Source organism: Capricornis sumatraensis, chromosome 1, assembly GCF_032405125.1.
Source record: "Capricornis sumatraensis isolate serow.1 chromosome 1, serow.2, whole genome shotgun sequence".
Taxonomy (NCBI): Eukaryota; Metazoa; Chordata; class Mammalia; order Artiodactyla; family Bovidae; genus Capricornis; species Capricornis sumatraensis.
Window position 1 is genome coordinate 46,642,059 of NC_091069.1, and position 20,428 is coordinate 46,662,486.

General features: G+C 36.0%; 1 protein-coding gene and 1 non-coding gene across 2 annotated transcripts in view; one reads left to right on the forward strand and one right to left on the reverse strand.

Annotated features, from left to right (window-relative positions):
* USP34 (ubiquitin specific peptidase 34) overlaps positions 1-20,428 on the forward strand; it is a 180,753-nt gene that overhangs the window by 22,826 nt on the left and 137,499 nt on the right. Inside the window, 5 exon segments of the mRNA XM_068984030.1 lie at positions 665-732; positions 4,233-4,425; positions 5,886-5,947; positions 16,022-16,103; positions 16,187-16,279. Coding sequence (XP_068840131.1) covers positions 665-732; positions 4,233-4,425; positions 5,886-5,947; positions 16,022-16,103; positions 16,187-16,279 — 498 coding nt within the window.
* Positions 20,232-20,304, reverse strand: TRNAG-CCC (transfer RNA glycine (anticodon CCC)). Its single transcript has one exon. It is a non-coding gene; the product is annotated as a tRNA-Gly (tRNA).

Sequence of the window (20,428 nt, forward strand, 5' to 3'; positions counted from 1 at the left end):
GCTGTTTTTCATACTATCTTAATTTCTGCTTCTTTTAAAGAAGTCTTGTTATGTGGTAAAGCAACTTCTGCCTCCTTGTCATTTTTCAAAAAAATTTAAGGTGTAATTGACATACAGGGCTTTCCAGGTGGCTCAGTGGTTAATAATCCATCTGTCAGCACAGGAGACATGGGCTCAATCCCTAGTCGAGGAGCTAAGATGCCACATGCCATGGGGAAGGTCATCTGCACTACAGCCACTGAGCCTGTGTGCCGCGTCTGGAGAGAGGCTGGAGTGCCGCAACTAAGACCCAACACAGCCTGATAAATAAATAAATACATGATTTAAAACCTAAGAAGATTTATGAAAAGATCATATAGTTCTGTTGTATTTGGGTTGCTGCCATGCAAAGAGGTATAGAATAGCAGGTAGTAGGATACTTCTTGGGTTGATGGTTCTCCCTTTTTATCAAGATGCTGATAGTAATTCTTCAAGTTGATTTTAGGTATATGTATTAAAAATGTATAGGTTAAACTACTTGTATGTGTTCAGTCATATTTCTTAGTTTATCCTTTACAAAATATTTAGGTTTTAGATGTAGCAAAATACTAAATGTTCTTGTTCTTAAAGACATGTATTTCATATATTCATTATACATTAATGTTGCTTTTATGTTTCTTTATAGATTAGAATATGGCTGCATATCCCTGCTGTCATGCAGCACATTATTCCTTTTAGGACATATGTTATCAGGTAAGTTTAAAAAACTTTTCTCCCCTTGTTGTCAATATAGTAGTGTTTAAACTGTTCATATAATAGTACAGAATTGTATTGTTTGAAACTCCTTTGTATTCACATTCTCCAGAGAAAATTTAATTGACAATTTATAGTTTTTAATGAACATATGTATTTTTGTATTTAATGTTTACTTTTAAGCAATTCATGTTGGAATTTTTTTCCATCAGTATAAAAAATGAGAGATTAACAGTGGTTCCATGATATTCAGCTATATTTATTCAGTAAGCAAATACATACGAAGTTTTATAGGCACAGGGAATATAGCAGAGAAGAAAAATTACCTCCTTTTGTATAGTCTGTGTACACAATAAAAATAAGAGAGTCCATTAGAAAGTCATGAATACCAGCTATTAAAAGGAATGCATTTGAATCAGTTCTAATGAGGTGGATGAAACTGGAGCCTATTATACAGAGTGAAGTCAGTCAGAAAGAAAAACACCAATACAGTATATTAATGCATATATATAGAATTTAGAAAGATGGTAATGATGACCCTATGTGTGATACAGCAAAAGAAACACAGATGTAAAGAACAGTCTTTTGGACTCTGTGGGAGAAGATGAGGGTGGGATGATTTGAGAGAATAGCACTGAAACATGTATATTATCATATGTGAAACAGATCGCCAGCCCAGGTTCGATGCATGAGACAGGGTGCTCAGGGCTGGTGCACTGGGATGACCCTGAGGGTTGGGATGGGGAGGGAGGTGGGGGGTGAGGATGGGTTCAGGATGGGGAACACACGTACACCCATGGCTGATTCATGGCAAAAACCACTACAATATTATAATTAACCTCCAGTTAAAATAAATAAATTAAAAAATAATAAATTCATGAGTACTACAGAGAAAAATAATGACAAGAGTGGATTGAGAGTTCTAGAAGGTGGGTCATGATTGGTAACTGTGGGTATGGAGAAGGTCTCATTGAGGAGCAAGTGATACTTGTGGTTTGTAAGTCCCAACCTATGAACGAAACCTATAATGAAGATAGAGAAAAAATTGTATTGTTTAAATGTAGGATGTCTGCTGTTGGTGTTCTCAGATTGTGTTACTTGATAATATTTAAGAGTTCTTTATAATTTTTCTTATTCTTGCATTAGCAAAAATTTGAGTGCCTACTGTTTTCCAGTTACTGTCTAAGTTATTGGAGAAAGTATCAGGAAAAGAATCAGATAATGCTGAATCCTGTGCAAGAAAAGATATAAGGTGATAGAGAATATGAGGCCTTTCAGAAAGGTGACATCTGAAGAACATGAATCTGCTCATCAGATATTAATTAGAAGGACATATTTCAGCTAGAAGGAACATAAAGGCATAGGCTTTGAAGTTGGAAAGAATATGACATTAAAAAACTAGAAGTAGATTGGTAGAGAATAATGTACAGGGAAGTTCGATTATGATATGATTGATAAAATTATTTAGGACCGTCAAGCTGATGCAAGGAATTTGAATTTACTTTTAGCAGTGGGGTCTATTAAAGGGTTTTAAGTAGATGAATCCTGATTTTTTTTTTTTAATAGGTTAATTTTCTAAAAAGATTTGGTTATTTTATTTGTGGCTGTGCTGGGTCTTCACTGCCTCAAGCCCATGGGCTCTGTCCAGTTGTGGGGAGTAGGGGCTTCTCTTGCTGCAGAGCACCGGCTCCAGGCACACAGGCTTCAATAGTTGTGGCACACAGGGCTCAGTTGCCTTGCAGCATGGGATCGTCCTGGACCAGGGATTGAAAGTGTGTCCACTGCATTGGCAGATGAATTCTTAACCACTGGATCACCAGGGAAGCCCTCATAGTGGGTTTTAAAAGATCAGGTTGGCCTTTCAGTAGCTTGGAAATTGCCTCATAAATTATAGGAGGGTTGAAGGAGAAGCTGGGAGACCAACTGAAAAGTTAATGCAGTAGTCCTGGAAAGAAATTTTGGATACTTGTTCTAGGATTGTTGATAAGCAATAAACTTGTACAAGGTTATTGTTATGTTTTGCAGATTCACTGGATATAGTTGAGAATGAAAGCAATTAGATTGATGATTGTGGGGTTTTTAGAAAAGGGATAGCATAGTGGATGACACTTAACCCTCTTCTCCTTGATTCCTCTTGTTGCAGTTAGTATCATTAACTGAGATGGGAAAGACTGGGAGAGTTTAAAGACTTCAGTTTTACATGCCTGTGGGACATTTAAGTGACAGTAGGAAATTGGGAGTAAAAGCATGTCATTTAGAACAACAGCATTAATTTAGGAGTTGTCAGCATAAAGAATCACTCTTAGAATCGTCTGGAGTAAATAAATGAACTCATCTAGGGAGAGAATGTAGAAAGAGAATAGAAGTGAATCTAGGATGGAGGCCTGTATCAGGTAGCTTTTGCTGTGTAAGAAAACACCCAGCACTATTTTAAGCACTAGTAGCTTAAAATAACAGCCATTTATCATTTCTCACAGGTCTCCGGTTGGTTAGCTCTTCCGATCTGTGTTGACTTGGCTGGACCTGGATGCTCTAGGATAGATAACTTCATTCGTTTGTCTTGTGGTTGGCAGGTGGATTGGTCTTGGGTGGAGAGAGGTGCTCATATATATTTTGGCATTTGGCTGGATTTTATTTGGGGCATTAACTATGTGTCTTTCATCCAGTAGGCTTTCCTGAGTCCATTTTCTTAGTAGTTGAAGAGTTCCCAGCAATAGAGAGCAAGCCCGAATGCTTTTAAGTTTCTGCTGTGTCACATTTCTTTGTGCCATTGGCCACAGGTACTTTCATGGCAAAGTTCAGGTGCAAGGAAATAGAGAAATGACACTTTTGAAAGGAAGCGTGGCGAAGTCACATTGCAAAGACTGCTGTATGAAGTGATGGGAGGGATATGGAGTCTTTTTGCAATCCATTATGAGCCCTGAGGAGCAGTAATGTTGAAAGGTTGGGTAGAGGAGGAGGAACCAACCAAATAATATAGATAGGGCCTGAGAGGAAAACCAGTGGATTGTGATTTTTGAAACCCAAATAATGCTGTTTAAAATGTATACATTTGGAAGGATTTTGGCTGTGTCAGAAAGTAGATATGTTGTTTGTATGAAGTTATCTGAAACTTATTAAAAGCAAGAGCTGTATACATGACAGGTATTAGAGAATAGAAAGCTTTATTGGAGGTGCAGGTACGGAATCTGATGTTAAACCACTTGTCTCTGTGTAGTTTCTTCCTCCTTCCCTCCCTCCACCCACCTTCTATGTTGTTTTGGACTTTGCAGTTTCTGATTCATGTTGAACTCTCAGCAAAGGACACATTGCCACAGGTCACAATCCTTGAAGCATCACTTAGAAATAGTTTAAATTGGGGATGTTAATCCCAGGATGTCAGGTTCTACTGTACTAAACATTTTGAAGTTAGGGAGCAAAGGAATATTATTAAATTTTTAAGTGGGATTAAGAAATAATTTGCAAGTTTTTGTGTATGTTGTATTTCTGAATCATTTCAGGTATTTATGCAAGCTCTCTGATCAGGAGTTAAGGCAGAGTGCGGCTCGCAACATGGCTGACTTAATGTGGAGCACAGTGAAAGAACCATTGGACACGACGTTGTGCTTTGATAAAGAAAGCCTAGATCTTGCATTTAAGTACTTTATGTCACCTACTTTGACTATGAGGTTGGCTGGACTAAGTCAGATAACTGTAAGCTATTTTTGTTTTATTTTTGGTAATTTTTTGTTTGCTTTCTCAGGGTGTCATTATCATCATCATAATACCTACTGCTTATGGAGCCACCTGTGCCATGCTCGGCATTGTGCTAAGGACTTTAAGTGCATTACTTTGTGTGGGCCTTAGAGATCATTTCTTATGTGTTCTCTTTCCTCCTATTTTAAATGTGAAGATGCAGGGACTTAGAAGGATTTATACCTTAGGTCTTTTTGATTTCCAGGTCCAACTCCTTCAGTTTATATATATATATAGTTATTTTTTGTAAAATTTTCCCCTTCTTTTTTTAAAAAAACATTGATTGTTATTTCATTGTGCCAGATCTTAGTTGCAGCATGTCAGACCTAGATCCCTGACCAGGAATTGAACCCAGGCCCCCTGCATTTGGAGCATGGAGTCTTAGCCACTGGACCACCAGGGAAGTCCTAGCTGTTCAGTTTTTTACATTTAGAAAGCAGTGTTTTCACGGAGAAAAAGAATTGAAGATTATAAGTAACTAATTCATTTCAGGTAGAAGCCACAGATAATTGGGCCATAGGCCAAATTTGACTAACAGAAACTTTTGGTTTGCACAGTAGCAAATACTGTTTTAAATGGTGAGAAACACATATTATTAGCTTCTCTCAGAGGAGCGGTGGCAAGAATATGGTGTTCTTGAATCTGTCTTCTTGCATGGCAATTTGCTTAGAGCTAAGTAGTTAGCTGCATTTTTCAGAATGGATATGCTTACTCTGGTTTACAGAGGTCTGTATTAGATTTACTCCTTTATATTTACTACCTGTTTTTATAGTGTAGTTATTCTGAAGTGGCTAGATTTTACCCATGTATTAGACTGTAAATGTAGAAAACAATGGCAGGTTCCCCAATCAAATCTTAAAAGTATAGGTCTAGGAAGACTTTCTTGAAATTCACTGGGCTTCTCAGGTGGCACTAGTGGTAAAGAACCTGTCTGCCAATGCAGGAGACATAAGAGGTGGCGGTTTGGTCCCTGGGTTGGGAAGATCCTCTGGAGGAGGGCATGGCAGTCCACTCCAGTATTCTTGCCTGGAGAATCCCCATGGCAGAGGAGCCTGGCAGGCTACAATCCATGGGGTAGCAAAGAATCTGACACAACTGAAGTGACTTGGCGTGCACACAATGACACATTACTTGCTGCTTTGCATTAAATTTTTGTGATTTTTTTTTCCCCTTATTCAGCTTTTTTCTAACATTCTCAGTGAAATAAAGCCCAAGTATTGCTTGTGGAATGAATTCATGTTTAAAAACGATAAACAAAATAGGGTAATTGGGAAGTATATATCTGATGATCTTATATTTTATAATTTTGATCTGATTATTGCTTTCTGATCTACATATCAAATACATCAAACTGTGTTTCTTGCCAGTTGCTAACATGCAATAATAATTTTGGAAAAATATGTTTCTTTTCTGCATAGAATCAGCTTCACACCTTCAATGATGTGTGCAATAATGAATCATTGGTATCAGACACAGAAACGTAAGTAATTTATGCATAAGTACACTATTTCAGTGTGTAGCTATTTATGATAAATATAACTGGCTTTATTTGATTTGAAGTGTTCACTGGAAATATTTTGCCTTGTGGTATAGCCTTTAATAAGCTTTCAGAGAAATATATTGCAACACTTAAACATATAGTTATTTTTCACAAAATACAAAGAGAGACTATACAGGAGAACTTAATAGTAAAGAATATGGTACTGATAGTTTTTGGAAACTGCACTTGATGCAGGAAAAGCTCTCATTTAACACTTTTTTTTTTTTTGGAAAAACCAATTTCATGATGCTCATGTATGAAAAGTAGTTTTTATAACCTACAGCTTTTTAAAGTACTTAGAAATGCTTATTTTTCTAATATTCTATTTAGTTGTTCATCCAGTATGGAAGTCATTTTTTAAAATCTCAGTTGGGTAGTAGTATTTTCTGCTTTAACAGAGTTCGTTAGTTTTATTTTTGCTGTGCGACTGCACAGCTTGCAGAATCTTAGTTTCCTGTGGTTGTTTAGTGGCTGAGTTGTGTTGGACTCTTTTGTGATCCCATGGACTGTAGCCCCTCATACTCCTCTGTCCATGGTATTCCCCAGGCAAGAATACTGGAGTGGGTTGCTATTTCCTCCTCTAGTGGGTTCTCCAGAACCTAGGGATTGAAGTCTCCTGCTTGGTAGGCAGATTCTTTACTTCTGAGCCACTGACTTGGGATCAGACCCATACTCTTGGTTGTGAAAGTGTGGAATCCTAACCACTGGATCGCCAGAGAATTCCTGAGTTACATAGTTCTAAGGTGTTAGAAAATTAGTAATGATATAATGAGTCATATTTTTGGTTTACTATAACTTTTATGCATTGATCTTAGTTCTGCTCTGTGGAGCTAATTTCAGTTGAACCCATCCCTTCATGAGTTTGGAAACCAGAGGCTATGCCTGTACTTTTTTTTTTTTCACATATTATGGTTATTAGATATATGGCCAGGCAAGTCATTCACTTTTGGCAACATTCTTTGTCAGTTTAAGTCCCCTTAAAATGTGTGGCCCAGAATTGGTAGTAGCTTTATAAATTCTGGTTCATACTGGAGTACTATTTCACACAGTCAAGATGGTAAGTAGATTATATCCAATGTATATTAAACTACATGTCTGTATTTCCCTTTTGACACCTCAGTGCATCCCCTTGTACCCCTTCAGACTGCCTTTAAGATAATTTTAAAATTGCCAATGAAGTAATCACTCCCCATCCCTGCAAAAAGACAAATTAAAAGTCTTCCAGTGCAGTAACCCTACATGTACAGGGTAGGTTTTTATGTTCCTGTGGATAGAGAGTAAGAAGGAATTCCATTAAAAAAATGTGTGAAGTTTATACATACTAAAGACATGCTTAAGAGGGAGGGGATAAAAGTTTTGAGGAATAGTTAGTAGAGATATTTTAAGTTGGGAAGAGAAGAGTTTGTACAGTGTGGAAAGATTGGAACAAATTCACAAAGTGTGATAAACATTGTTGGAGCCTGTAAATTGTGTCTGTCTTTTTAAGCAGTTTTATTAAGGTATAGATAATGCACATATCATAAAACTCACCTGTTTTTATAATGAATTTTAGCAAATTTACAGAGTTGTACAACTTTCATCACAGTCCAATTGTAGAACATTTATATCACTTCAGAAAGATCCCTTTTGCCCATTTGTAGTCAGTTGTATCCCCTCCACCCTTCCTGTACCATGGCATGTGGAATCTGAGTTCCCTGGCCAGGGATTGCACCCATGCCTCCTGCAGTGGAAGCTCAGAGCCTTAGCCACTGGACTGCCAGGGAATTACGTCAGTCCCGCTTCTTTTTGTTTGTTTGTTTTTTAAAATTAATTTGTTTATTTTAATTGGAGGCTAATTACTTTATAATATTGTAGTGGTTTTTGCCATGCATTGACATGAATCAGCCATGGGTGTACATGTGTTCCCCATCCCTAACCCCCCTCCCACCTTCCTCCCCATCCCATCCCTCAGGGTCATCCCAGTGCACCAACCCTGAGCACCCTGTCTCATGCATCGAACCTGGGCTGGCGATCTGTTTCACAGATGATAATATACATGTTTCAGTTCTATTCTCTCAAATCATCCCACCCTTGCCTACTCCCACGGAGTCCAAACGACTCTTCTTTACATCTGTGTCTCTTTTGCTGTCTCTCATATAAGGTCATCGTTACCATCTTTCTAAATTCCATATATATGCGTTAATCTGTTTTGGTGTTTCTCTTTCTGACTGACTTCACTCTGTATAATAGGCTCCAGTTTCATCCACCTCATTAGAACTGATTCGAATGCATTCTTTTTAATTCCATTGTATATATGTACCACAGCTTTCTTATCCATTCATCTGCAGATGGACATCTAGGTTGCTTCCATGTTCTGTCTGTTGTAAACAGTGCTGTGATGAACATTGGGGTACCCGTGTTTCTTTCAGTTCTGGCTTCCTCGGTGTGTTTGCCCAGCAGTGGGTCAATCCCCAGTCGTATCCCCAGCCCCATTAATAATCTTTGTCTATACATTTGCCCATTTTAGGGGTTTGCTGTAAGTGGAATCATATGATACTGTTTATTTTCAATTGCCACCTTTCACTTACAGTGTTTATTTTGTGGTTCATTCATGTTGTGGTGTGAATCTACGTCATTCCTTTTTGGTGGTGAATAGTGTTACATTATGTAGCTTTATCACATTTTGTTTATTCTTTTACCAAATTGATGGATATTTTGATTGTTTCTACTCTTTGGTTAGTATGAATAATGCTACTTTAAATATTTGTTTATAAGTCTTTTTGTGGACTTATGTTTTCATTTCTCTTGGTAGATATGTAGGTATGATTAGCTGGTTTGTAAGGTCATCTTATGTTTAACGTTTAAAGAAACTGTCAAAATGTTTTCCAGCATTCCTGTATTATATTTCCACTAGCAATATATGAATGTTTCAGTTTTCCCCAGTCTCATCAACACTTGTTTTTACCTGTATTTTTGATTATAGCCACTATAGTGGGTGTTAGTGTCATTTCATTATGACTTTAATTTGTATTTGCCTAATTACCAGGTGATGTTGAGCATCTTTTTATATGGTTATTTGCCATTCTGTTTATTCTTTGGTGAATTGTTTGTTCACTTTTTGGCCTAGTTTTTAGTTGGGTTATTTGTCTTGTTTTACAGATTAACATACAATCTGTACCTCAGAATGTTCATGTGTGCTTAAGAAGACTTTATTCAGCTGTTGTATGGAGTGTTCTATAGGTGTCTTTTAGGTCTAGTGAATTTGTAGTGTTTGTCTTCAGTATCCTTGTTGATTTTTTATCTATTTGTTCCAGTCTTTTATTGAAAGTAGGGCATTGAGGTCTCTTACTTCAGTTTATCCTCATTTTGTGGATTCTGTTTTTATTAATTTGCCTGGGTGCTACAGTTTATTTGTAACCCCCAAATCAATACTTGTGGTTCTTCACAATCTTGCCGAAATGCACAGAGCAATAAGAAAGTCTCCCAACATGCACATTCCCAGCTAAAGTCATATAAAGTGATGCTCTGTTTTCTTGTTTTAGCACTGGTTCCGAAAGGACCAGGGGATGGAAGTGGTAGGAGGCCTGCAGTATAGTGCAGGAAGCTGTGACTCTGGGCCAGTTGGAGGGATATGAGTCTTATGTCTAGTACTTGGTATTGGGGCAGTAGTCATGTATGGATGTGAGAGTTGGACTATCAAGAAAGCCGAGCACCAAAGAATTGATGCTTTTGAGCTGTGGTGTTGGAGAAGACTCTTGAGAGTCCCATGGAGTGCCAGGAGATACAACCAGTCCATCCTAAAGGAAATCAGTCCTGAATATTCATTGGAAGAACTGATGCTGGAACTCCAGTACTTTGGCCACCTGATGCGAAGAACTGACTCATTGGAAAAGACCCTGCTGCTGGGAAAGATTGAAGTCAGAAGGAGAAGGGGATGACAGAGGATGAGATGATTGGATGGCATCACTGATTCGATGGACATGAGTTAGAGTAAACTCCGGGAGTTGGTGATGGACAGGGAGGCCTGGTGTGCTGCAGTTCATGGGGTTGCAAAGAGTTGGACATGACTGAGCAGCTGAACTGAACTGAGCCGTGTCACTGAACTGATGCTCATTTTCTGTTTTGTAAAACGAAAATAGAATCTGAAAAGAAGTTCTTTTTTTCAGAATTTGATATTCAAGAGTTCAATATGAATTTACTCAGTGCAGAGATTTTATAGGATTCAGTTGCCATGAGTAAAAAATGAGAATTGATTATTTATTTGTTCTTTCAGTTCTATGGTTAAATAGAATATACAATGGAATACTATTCACCCATAAGAAGAATGAAATTTTGCCATTTATGGTAACATAGATGGACCTTGAGGGCATTATACTAAGTGAAATTAATCAGAAAGATATCATATGGTCTCATTTATATACAGACTTTAAAAACCAAAAACCCTAAGCTCAAAGAATATATTGGTAGTTGTCAGAGGTGTGAAGGTCAGAGGAGGGCAGAAGAGGTGAGGGAGGTCAAAAGGTACAAATGTCTAGTTACAAAATAAGTTATGGGAGTGGTAATATATAGCATGGTGGCTATAGTTAATAATATTGCATTGCATATTTGAAAATTGTTAGAGTAGATCTTAAAAGTTCTCATCACAAAGGAAAAAAAAAATTTGTAACACCATCATAGTGAAGTGAAGTCGCTCAGTCGTGTCCGACTCTTTGAGACCCCGTGGACTGTAGCCTACCAGGCTCCTCTGTCCATGGGATTTTCCAGGCAATAGTCCTGGAGTGGATTGCCATGTACTTACTATAACAGTCATTTAGCTATATATACAAATATTGAATCATCATGTTGTGCATTTGGAATTAATAATTAATAATTATAAAAAGTTTTTAGAAAAAGAGTATTGAAGAAAACAACATGGTAACACTTAAATGAGAGCCATGTTTCTTTTCCAGAGGGAATGGGGAAGGGGAAGGATGTTGATGAACTTTTTATGATGACAGTTTTACATAAAGGGAAAAGTCTCCCTTGCATTGTTCTGACTAAAGTGGAAATTTCAAAACAAATATTAGTTTTGTGAAACAATATTTCTTTGAAGAAGTTCTGCAAATGAATTGTAGACCAAATTGTGTACTTAATGTTACTATGTGAGATTTGCTTTTAATCAAAGTCGATGTCTTCTTTCAGTCACTCTTAACCAACGAGTCACATTATTGCACTGGGTCATTCTTCCACTCTAGGAAGCCCTTGATGCTAATAACATGTTCTTTTTATTCATTAAAGTAGTGGGTAATAGTAATCTATATTACTATTAGTGGTGGGTAATAATATTCAGGGGTTCAGTATTAGCTAACTCAGTGCAGTGACATTGTAAGATGCAACTACCAGGGGTGATGAGAATCGGCTGTATTACTTTTTCTCCCTCAGTTTTTGTTGGTTTTGGCTGCGTGCACTTTAGGACATTTTGTTGGGTACACTCTGTTTATAGTTACTATGTTATGTTGATAATTTCATCCTTTCATCATCCTAAAATGTCCCTCTTCATCTCTTTAAAACAATATTTGGCTTAGTTCATTTCATTTGGTGTTAGTATATCCAGTGTAACTTTATTATGTTTACTCTTTCCATCCTCTTACTTTCAACCTGTTTGTATTTTTGGATCTAACATACATCTCTTGATGACAGCATTTGGTTGGATTGGGGAAAAAAATCCACTCTTAACAGTACTCCCTTATGATTTATTATTTAATTCAGTCACTGTATAGTTGGAGTTATGGCTGCCATTTTGCTTTTGTTTTTTTTATGTCTTAATTAAAATTTTTTTCTGTTTCTCCTTTACTACCTTATTTTGCAGTGTATATAGTAGTATAGTTGTCTCTTGGTATGTGTTGGAAATTGGTTCTAGACCACCTGAGGATACCAAAATGTAAGTGTTATGTAAATAGTTGTCAGCATGTGGCAAATTCAACTTTTGCCTTTTAGAACTTCCTGGAATTTTTTTAAGAAATATTTTTGATCCTCTTTTGTTTGCATCTATGGATGCAGAATCCATGGATACAGAGAGCCAACTGTATACCATTTTAATTCTATTTTTTTATACTTAAAAAATCAGTGTTTGTTTTAAGGGTTACAGTATGCATCTTTATTACTGTCTACTTCAGATTAATAACAGTTCTAATAAAATATAGGAACATTGCTTCAGTATAGCTCTATTTTCTGATAAAAAGTGCTGCTAATCTTATTGTAGTTCTGTATGTGGCTTTTTTTTTTTTTTCTGTTTTTAAGATTTTTCTGTTGGTTATTGGCTTTTAAGAATTTGATTGTGGTGTCTCTGGGCATTGATATCCTTTTGTTTATCTTAGTTGGAATTTATTATGGTTCTTGAATGTGTAGATGAACATTTTTCTTCAAATTTGGGATGTTTGGCCATAACTTCTTCAAATTTTCTTTCTGCTCCCCTTAGTCCTTATGTGAGTCCCAGTTGTGTGTATGTTTCCACGGTCCTGAATGGTTGTTATTGATAATGTTGTCCAGTTTTACACTACTTTGAATGTTTTTCAAGAAACTGAAAGAATTATTTTTAGTTGTTGAATTATCTTTTTCTGTGTTAAAGAAATCGTGGAGTTGATTTGTGGATCATAGCTTCTGTCAGCCTACTCAGAAATAGGTAAAATATACCACTGGTAGTTTTATTTTAATGTTTTACCCTTTGAGGCCATATGTCTAATTCATAGCTTCTTTTAAAAACTATTTATAATAATTTTAAAATTAAAAATAATTCTTTTGTAGATAAACAAGAAAAGGAATTGTTAATTTCTTCTCAGTTTTTCTGTGTATAATTTATGTTGCTGAAAAAACTTGGAATCTTTTCACTACACATCCTATTTTGAAACCTGTTTTCTTCTACCACAGTATACGTAACACTTCTTTTTTCATTAGGTGTTCTTCTGTGGTAACCATTTAAAAATTTTTAAAAGAATTAATCTGAAAGGGCCTGGATCAATTCAAGTGAATCAACAATTAATAACTTTCCAAAACAAGTACCAGGCCCAGGTGGGTTCACTAGTAAATTTAACCACATATTTAAGGAAGAAATTGTACCAGTTCTCTACAGTTTCTTTCAGAAGATAGCAGAAGGAAGCCGTACTCATTGAGGCCAGCATTACCCTAATAGCAAAACCAGACAGAGACATTACAAGAAAGCTACAGACCAGTATTTCTCATGAACAAACATATGAAAACCCTTAGAAAATATTAGCAAATTGAATCCAACAAGGTATAAAAAGAATGATACACCACAACCAAGTGAGATTTATCTCAGGTGTTCAAGGCTGGTGCAGCATTTCAAAGTCAGTTCATGTAAAGTCAAAATTTGACAAAGTCAGACTTTACTATTCATGGTAAAAACTCTCAGTAAATTAGGCACAGAAGGGAACTAAACCTAATAAAGGACATCTGCAAAACCTCCTACTGCTAACACCATACTTAATGATGTGAAGGTCAAAGTTTTTCCACTAAGATCAGAAACAAAGAAAGGGTATCCCTTCTCACCACTGCTCTTCAGTGTATTGGAAGGTTGGAGGACTGACATTACTCACCTTCAACAGTTACTCTAAATTTACAGTGAACAAGACAGTGCAGTTTTGGTGATAGAACAGACAGATCAGTGGAACAGAATACGGTGCTCAGAAATAGACCCATATAAATATAGTCAGCTGATATTTGACAAAGGTGCCAAGACAGTACAATGTAGCAGAGATAGAATATCCAGCAAATAGCACTGAAACAATTGGACAACCATGTGGAAAAAAAAATCTAGATGTAGATCTCACACTCTTTCCAAAAATAATTCAAAATGAGTCACACGCCTAAACATAGGATGCAAAACTAGAAAACTCCTGAAAGATAATACAGGAAAAAAACCTAAATGACCTAGGCTATGGTGGTGACCTTTTGAATACACCACCATGATCCATGAATTGATAAGCTGAATTCTTAAAAAAAATTCTGCTCTGGGAAAGACAGTGTCAAGAGAATGAGAAGACAAGCCATAGACAGGGGAAAACATTTGCAAAAGACATCTGATAAAGAATTGTTATTCAAAATATACAAAGAACTCTTAAAAATTTAACAGCAAGAAAATGAACAATCAGATTGAAAATACGCTGACTTTAGAGCAGACAACTACACCAAGGAAGCACATGCATACATCAGGGAAATGCAAATCAAAACAACGATGAGATTCTACTAACACACCTATTGGAACAGTCAAAATGCACAACACTGATAACACCAGATGCGGACAAAGAGTAAAGCAGCAGAAACACTCATTCAGCACTGGTGGTAATGCAAGAAGGTACAGCTACTTTGGAAGATAGTTTCATGGTTTCTTAACAAAACTCAGCATAACCATATGATCCAGCAGTCTTGTTCCCTGGCATTTACCCAAAGAATTTGAAAACTTATATCCACACAAAAACTTGCACATGGGTGCTTATAGCAGCTTTAATCATAATTGCCCAAACTTGAGAGAGACCAATGGGTTAATGACAATGAAGGAAAATGGATTATGAAAATTATAAAAAGTTACATACTATATCTTATTTTTACATGAAAGTCTAGAAAATGAAAACTAATAACAAAGCAGATCACTGATTGGGCAGTGGGGGTGAGAGCTGAGAAAAGATAAAAGTGGCATAAAGAAACTTTTTGGGTTGATGTGTTTGTTATCTTGACAGTGCTAATGGATTCATAGATGTATATGTGAGCTTGAGTTCACTGAACTGTATACTTTAAATATGTTCAGTTTATTATGTTTCACACATATCTTAAAGCTGTAAAAGACAAAATTAACTGATAAACTGACACTGTGTATTGTTGGGCCTCCCTGGTGCCTCAGTCAGTAAAGAATGAGCCTACAATGCAGGAGACCTGGGTTTGAGCCCTGGGTTGAGGAGATCCCTTGGAGAAGAGAGTGGCTACCCACTCCAATATTCTTGCCTGGAGAATTCCATGGATAGAGGAACTTGGCCGGCTACATAATAGTTTAATTTCTGTGCCAGTGATTTATTACTCTAAAAGAGAGTTGTTCTTTTCGAAAAATGAAGGAAAATCTAAAACTGTTTAGGAATAAAATGTTCACATTTTGAAATGAAGGGTGAATTGTTCATAAGTGTAGCCAAGTGTTCTGAACAGTCAGTTGACCCGACTCTTTAGCAGAACCTTTTTGAGTATCAGGCAGGGGAGTTACCGTTGGCTTGGAGATTCTCTACCCACCCCCCCACTGCCCCCCGCCACCCTTTGGTAACCTACTTTTATGGTATCTACTCATCGTGGCTCATGCTTGATCACTCAGTGTCTGACTTTTTGTGACTCCATGGACTGTGTAGCCTACCAGGCTTCTCTGTCCATGGGATTTCCCAGGCAAGAATAATGGAGTGGATGGCCATTTCCTTCTCCAGGGGAATCTTCCCAACCCAGGGATTAAATCAGCATCTCCTGCATTGGCAGGCAGATTTGTAATCACTGAGCCACCAGGGAAGCCCAGCCATAGCAGACCTACGGGAAAACCTTCCTTGAATGCTTCAGTGTCTACTGTGGAAATAATGGGAAGGCATGATTTTTGAGCCAGAAAATGCATTGCTTTCTGGGTGTTACCCTTGGTATTCTCCCCTATGTACTTGGCATTAGTTAGCCTAACTTCTCAGAATTTTTTTGTTTGTTCATAAATTTAGGTAGTAATATTATTTCTTGATTTCTGTTTCAATTACTCTTTGTAGTACTGTTAACCGTTGATTGTATTTAGTCACTTGTTTATACTCCAGTATCCTTGCCTGGAAAATCTCATGGACACAAGAGCCTGGTGGGCTGTAGTCCATGGGGTCACAAAGACTCAGGCATAACTGAGCGACTAACACACTAACACTTATAATTTGTATGTGAGCAGTTTTGGGTTTTCACCTGAGTCTGCTTTTAGACATGGGACAGAATGGTACTAATAGTTTTTGAAATGTGTAAACTGTTTTTTTTATTTGACTTTAGGTCCATTGCAAAAGAACTTGCAGACTGGCTTATAAGCAACAATGTGGTAGAGCATATATTTGGACCAAATTTACATATTGAGGTTTGTGGATTTTATATGACTTATCTGCTCTATTAAGAGAGAAAGTTTTTAAAAATTAACTATAATAAGGTTTTCTTTCCCAGATTATCAAACAGTGCCAAGTGATTTTGAATTTTTTGGCAGCTGAAGGGCGATTGAGTACTCAGCATATTGACTGCATTTGGGCTGCTGCACAGGTAATATTGACAACTTACATTTATTAAATACTTCCTTATTATATGTTCTAAGTGCTTACTCCCTTATAAGGTGAATTCTGTTATCATTTTGTAGCCAAAGAAACCAAGACATGGGAAAAATTGGGGATCAAATCTGTGAATCCATGTCTTATCTTACTGTACAAAGTAGTATAATTAAAGGAAGTGAGAGCTAGTCAGTTAGAGGTTCTTGGTTTATTAAGAGACATTTTCCTATTATTATCATTTATACAATCAGTGCTTCTGTCCTGAACATTGTATTCTTATGTTTCTTTTATATATCTTCTTTTTTAATTTAATTTTTGAATAGGCTCATATCCATATGGTTTAAATTTCAAAAAATTAATATCTTTTCAAAAAAGATATGCTATACATTTTCCCCTTTCTACCAGTCTCTCATGTGTGCAGTTCCTTACCTCTCAGGTGCATCATAAATTTTCTGTATAAATTTCTAATTGTAAACAGTAAACATTTTTCTTTCCTTGTTCTCTTTTCCACACATGTATCATACTAAATGGACTTGGTTTTTTTTTCACTTAACATTTTGTCCTGGAGATTATTACTCCATATAAGTAACATAAAGCACTTAATTTTTTAAGGACTGGATAGTGTTTTATTATATGCATATACCATAGTTTATTTAACCAATTCTTGTTCATAGGCACTATCTTTTTCTAATCTTTTCCATTACAAACAATGCCACAACAGGTAACCTATTTACAGTCATTTCATCCAAGTGCAAAACCATTATGTAGGATAAATTCCTACTTGTAAGTAGAATTGTTACATTAAAGTTTATGTGTGGTTTACTTACGGTAGCTCATGGTGTGGTAGTGCCACTTTGCCCTTTCGCTTTTGTTTAGATGCTAAGTCATGTCTGACTCTTTGCAATCCCATGGACTGAGGCATGCCAGCCTTTCCTCTCCTCTGTCTCCCAGAGTTTGCTCAAATACATGCATGTCCATTGAGTTGGTGATTCTATCTAATCATCTCATCCTCTGCCACCCTTTTCTCCTTTCGTCTTCAATCTTTCGCAGCATCAAAGTCTTTTCCAGTGAGTTGGCTCTTCACAACAAGTGGTCCAAGTATTGGAGCTTCAACTTCAGCATCATTCCTTATCTTTTCACCTTTAAGTGAAAGGAAGTCCTTATTCTCATCCTCCTCAATTAGTTGTATTCTTAAACTCCTTTTTATTTGCTAAACTAGTGAGTGAAAAGTATTATCATTGTTTTAAATTTGGATTTCTTTAGTGTGAATCAGGTTGAAAATCTTGTGTTTAAGAACCCTTTTTGTTTCCTTTTTTGGGAATGTTTATATTCTTTGCCATTTATGAATTGCTTTACTTTTTTTTTGTAGGAGATCTTTATATATCAATGAAATTGGACTTTTTGTCTGTTATGAGTTGTGACTACATTCTGCTTTGATGTCTCCTTGCTTAATTCAGGTGGTTTCTGCAGTTGAGTTTCAACTATGTGGTTTCAGACTTGTGGTTGAAGTTTTTATGGCCTGTGGCTTTTGTGTTATGGTTTGAAATGCATTTCAAGATTACAACAAAATTCACCTTTAGTTCCTTTCTGTACATTTTGTTTCAATTTTGTTTTTTAATTTTTGATCCAATAACAATATATCATATACATACCCAGTATTTCCCCTCCCAATTTTTGGTTGTGTTGTCCACATTCCATTTGTTCAGTAATTCTCCTCACTGAATTGAGACACTAGTTTTATCTTTACTGGGTCAATTTCTGAACTTTGTAGACTGACCTTTTTGTGTATATAGTCATGATCTGTATACCAGGGATTGGTAAAGTTACAGCTTGTGGGCTGGACAGTTGATTTTGTAGTTTTTTTGCCCCATAGCTTTGCCTGTTCATTTTCATATTGTCTGTGGCTGCTTCCACACTGCAGTGGCAGAATACAATATCTGTTACAGAGAATGTATCGCCTGTAATCCTAAAATATTTACTGTCTGGTGCATCAAGAAAGCATTTGTTAGTCCCTGCTTTCATACATGTCTTTTCTTTTTTCGCCTTGTGTCTGTGTAACATTTCTTAATATCTGGCAGAGCTGATCCTTTATATATTTTTTAAAGAATCTGTGTCTCATTTATTTTTCCATGTGAGTTTTAGCATTGACTTACTCTTTAAAAATAGTATTTTCATTGTTATAATGATTATTTTGAAAAGTTCTGTCCTCTTATCCAAGTTGTAATATGCCATTTGTTTTACTTTGTATCTTTCAGCATTTCAGAGTTACTTGTGTATAGATTAAGCTCATATATGTTAAGCTCATTCTTAAGGGTTTTAATTTTATATATTATTGCTATTAAAATAGTCGTTTCTCCCCTTATACTTGCTTTCATCCATTATATTTTTGTTTCATCCATATTCTTAATCACAACATACATACATAAACTTTTAATATCCTTACGCTTTTTCAAATTTTTGATTTTTAATTTTTATTTTTTCATAGCAAGGCAAAATGTGAGAACAATGATAACATTAAGTAATACAGAATAAGTAACTAGGAGTAATGAAGCATTGTTTATTGAAACTGAAATTCATCATATTTTAATTGATACTATGTATTAAAACTTCTAGCATTTTATCCTGGCAAAAATTTGAATTCACCTAATAAGGAAATTATTTAAAAATTCTGGCATAATCTGTAATTTAGTCTGAAATAACTTAAAGTATTTATAAAGGATAGTTTAATGAGGTGAAATAAATATATTTGAAAGATTATTTTATTTGAGTATTTCTGTGATTTATAACTTTTGACTGTAGCATAGATTTCAAATTATCAGGAATTTTTACATTTTGAGTTCTTTCTTTTTGAACACCAACTATAACAGACATCAGGTTACAGGTTGTCTAGGGTGGGTTGGTTGGTTTCATAGGGTCTTGCCTGAGTCTTTTTTCCTTCCCTCTGGAGTAAGTTTTTGAAATCACTTTTCACACTTGATATGCATACATACACATACTTCACCCAGTAACAATTGGATTGACTGCTATTTTTTTCACTGTTTGTATCAAAACTCTTCTGTTGGAACCCAAGGAGAAAAGAGATAAGGGTGACATATGGGAAATTGAAAAAAAGTGTAAAGTGGTTTATAAATATTTGAAAAATGCTTATCTTTGATTATAATTAAATGTAAATTCAGCTAACATTACACCATTTTCACCTATTAGATAATTCTCATGTATGACAATACACTCTGTTGACCAGAGTGTGGTGTAACTTTAGGAGAACAACATAGCAGTTCTCTTTCTAGTTATTTGTCTTCTAAATACATGTACATAAAATGTTTGATACACCATTGACTACGCTGCTAGACCATGAATGTCTGTCACTGTGGGACTAGACGAGTTTTGGGAAAGCCATCTAGTAGAATGTTCGGTGGCCATGAGAAGGACTGAACCTGATATATTTTGTTCATATGGAATGACCTCCAAGATACATTTTTATTAAATATTACAGTAGTAGATCTTTTGTTAAGAGAAACAGTAAGTACCCAGTGTATTCTCCCACTGTGTATTAAAACAGTGGTGAAAAGAGAATGTACATACCTGTGTATGTACTCTTTGTACTTGTGAGTGTCTGCAACAATTTTGGAAAAACACACAAGAAGTTTTAATAGGTTTGCTTCTGGGGAAGTGGCTTGAGGTAGGTGGGAGATTTTGCCCATGTTTATGTAAACTTCAAAAATTTTACATGTGTTTACTAATTTTTCAGTAAATATAAAAAGTTGTACATAAAGTTACAGTGAAGATTTTGACATTTAAGTGACTTTTTTTTCAAATATGTTTTTATTTATTCATTTGACTGCACTGTGTCTTAGTTGAGGCACATTGAAGCTTTGATCTTGCTGCAGTATGTGGGATCTTTTTTAGTTACAGCATGCAAACTCTTAGTTGTGGCATGTGTGATCTAGTTCCCTGACCAGGGATTGAACCTGGGACCCCTGCATTGGGAGTGCAAAGTTTTAGCCACTGGACCATCAGGGAAGTCCCAGAGGGTTTTTTTTTTTTTTTTCCTTTTTTTTCCCTTTTTAACTTGTTTTGAATTTTTGGTTCAACAAAATACTTTACCAAGTATTTTATTTAAACTTTTTTTTAATTGTGGTACAAA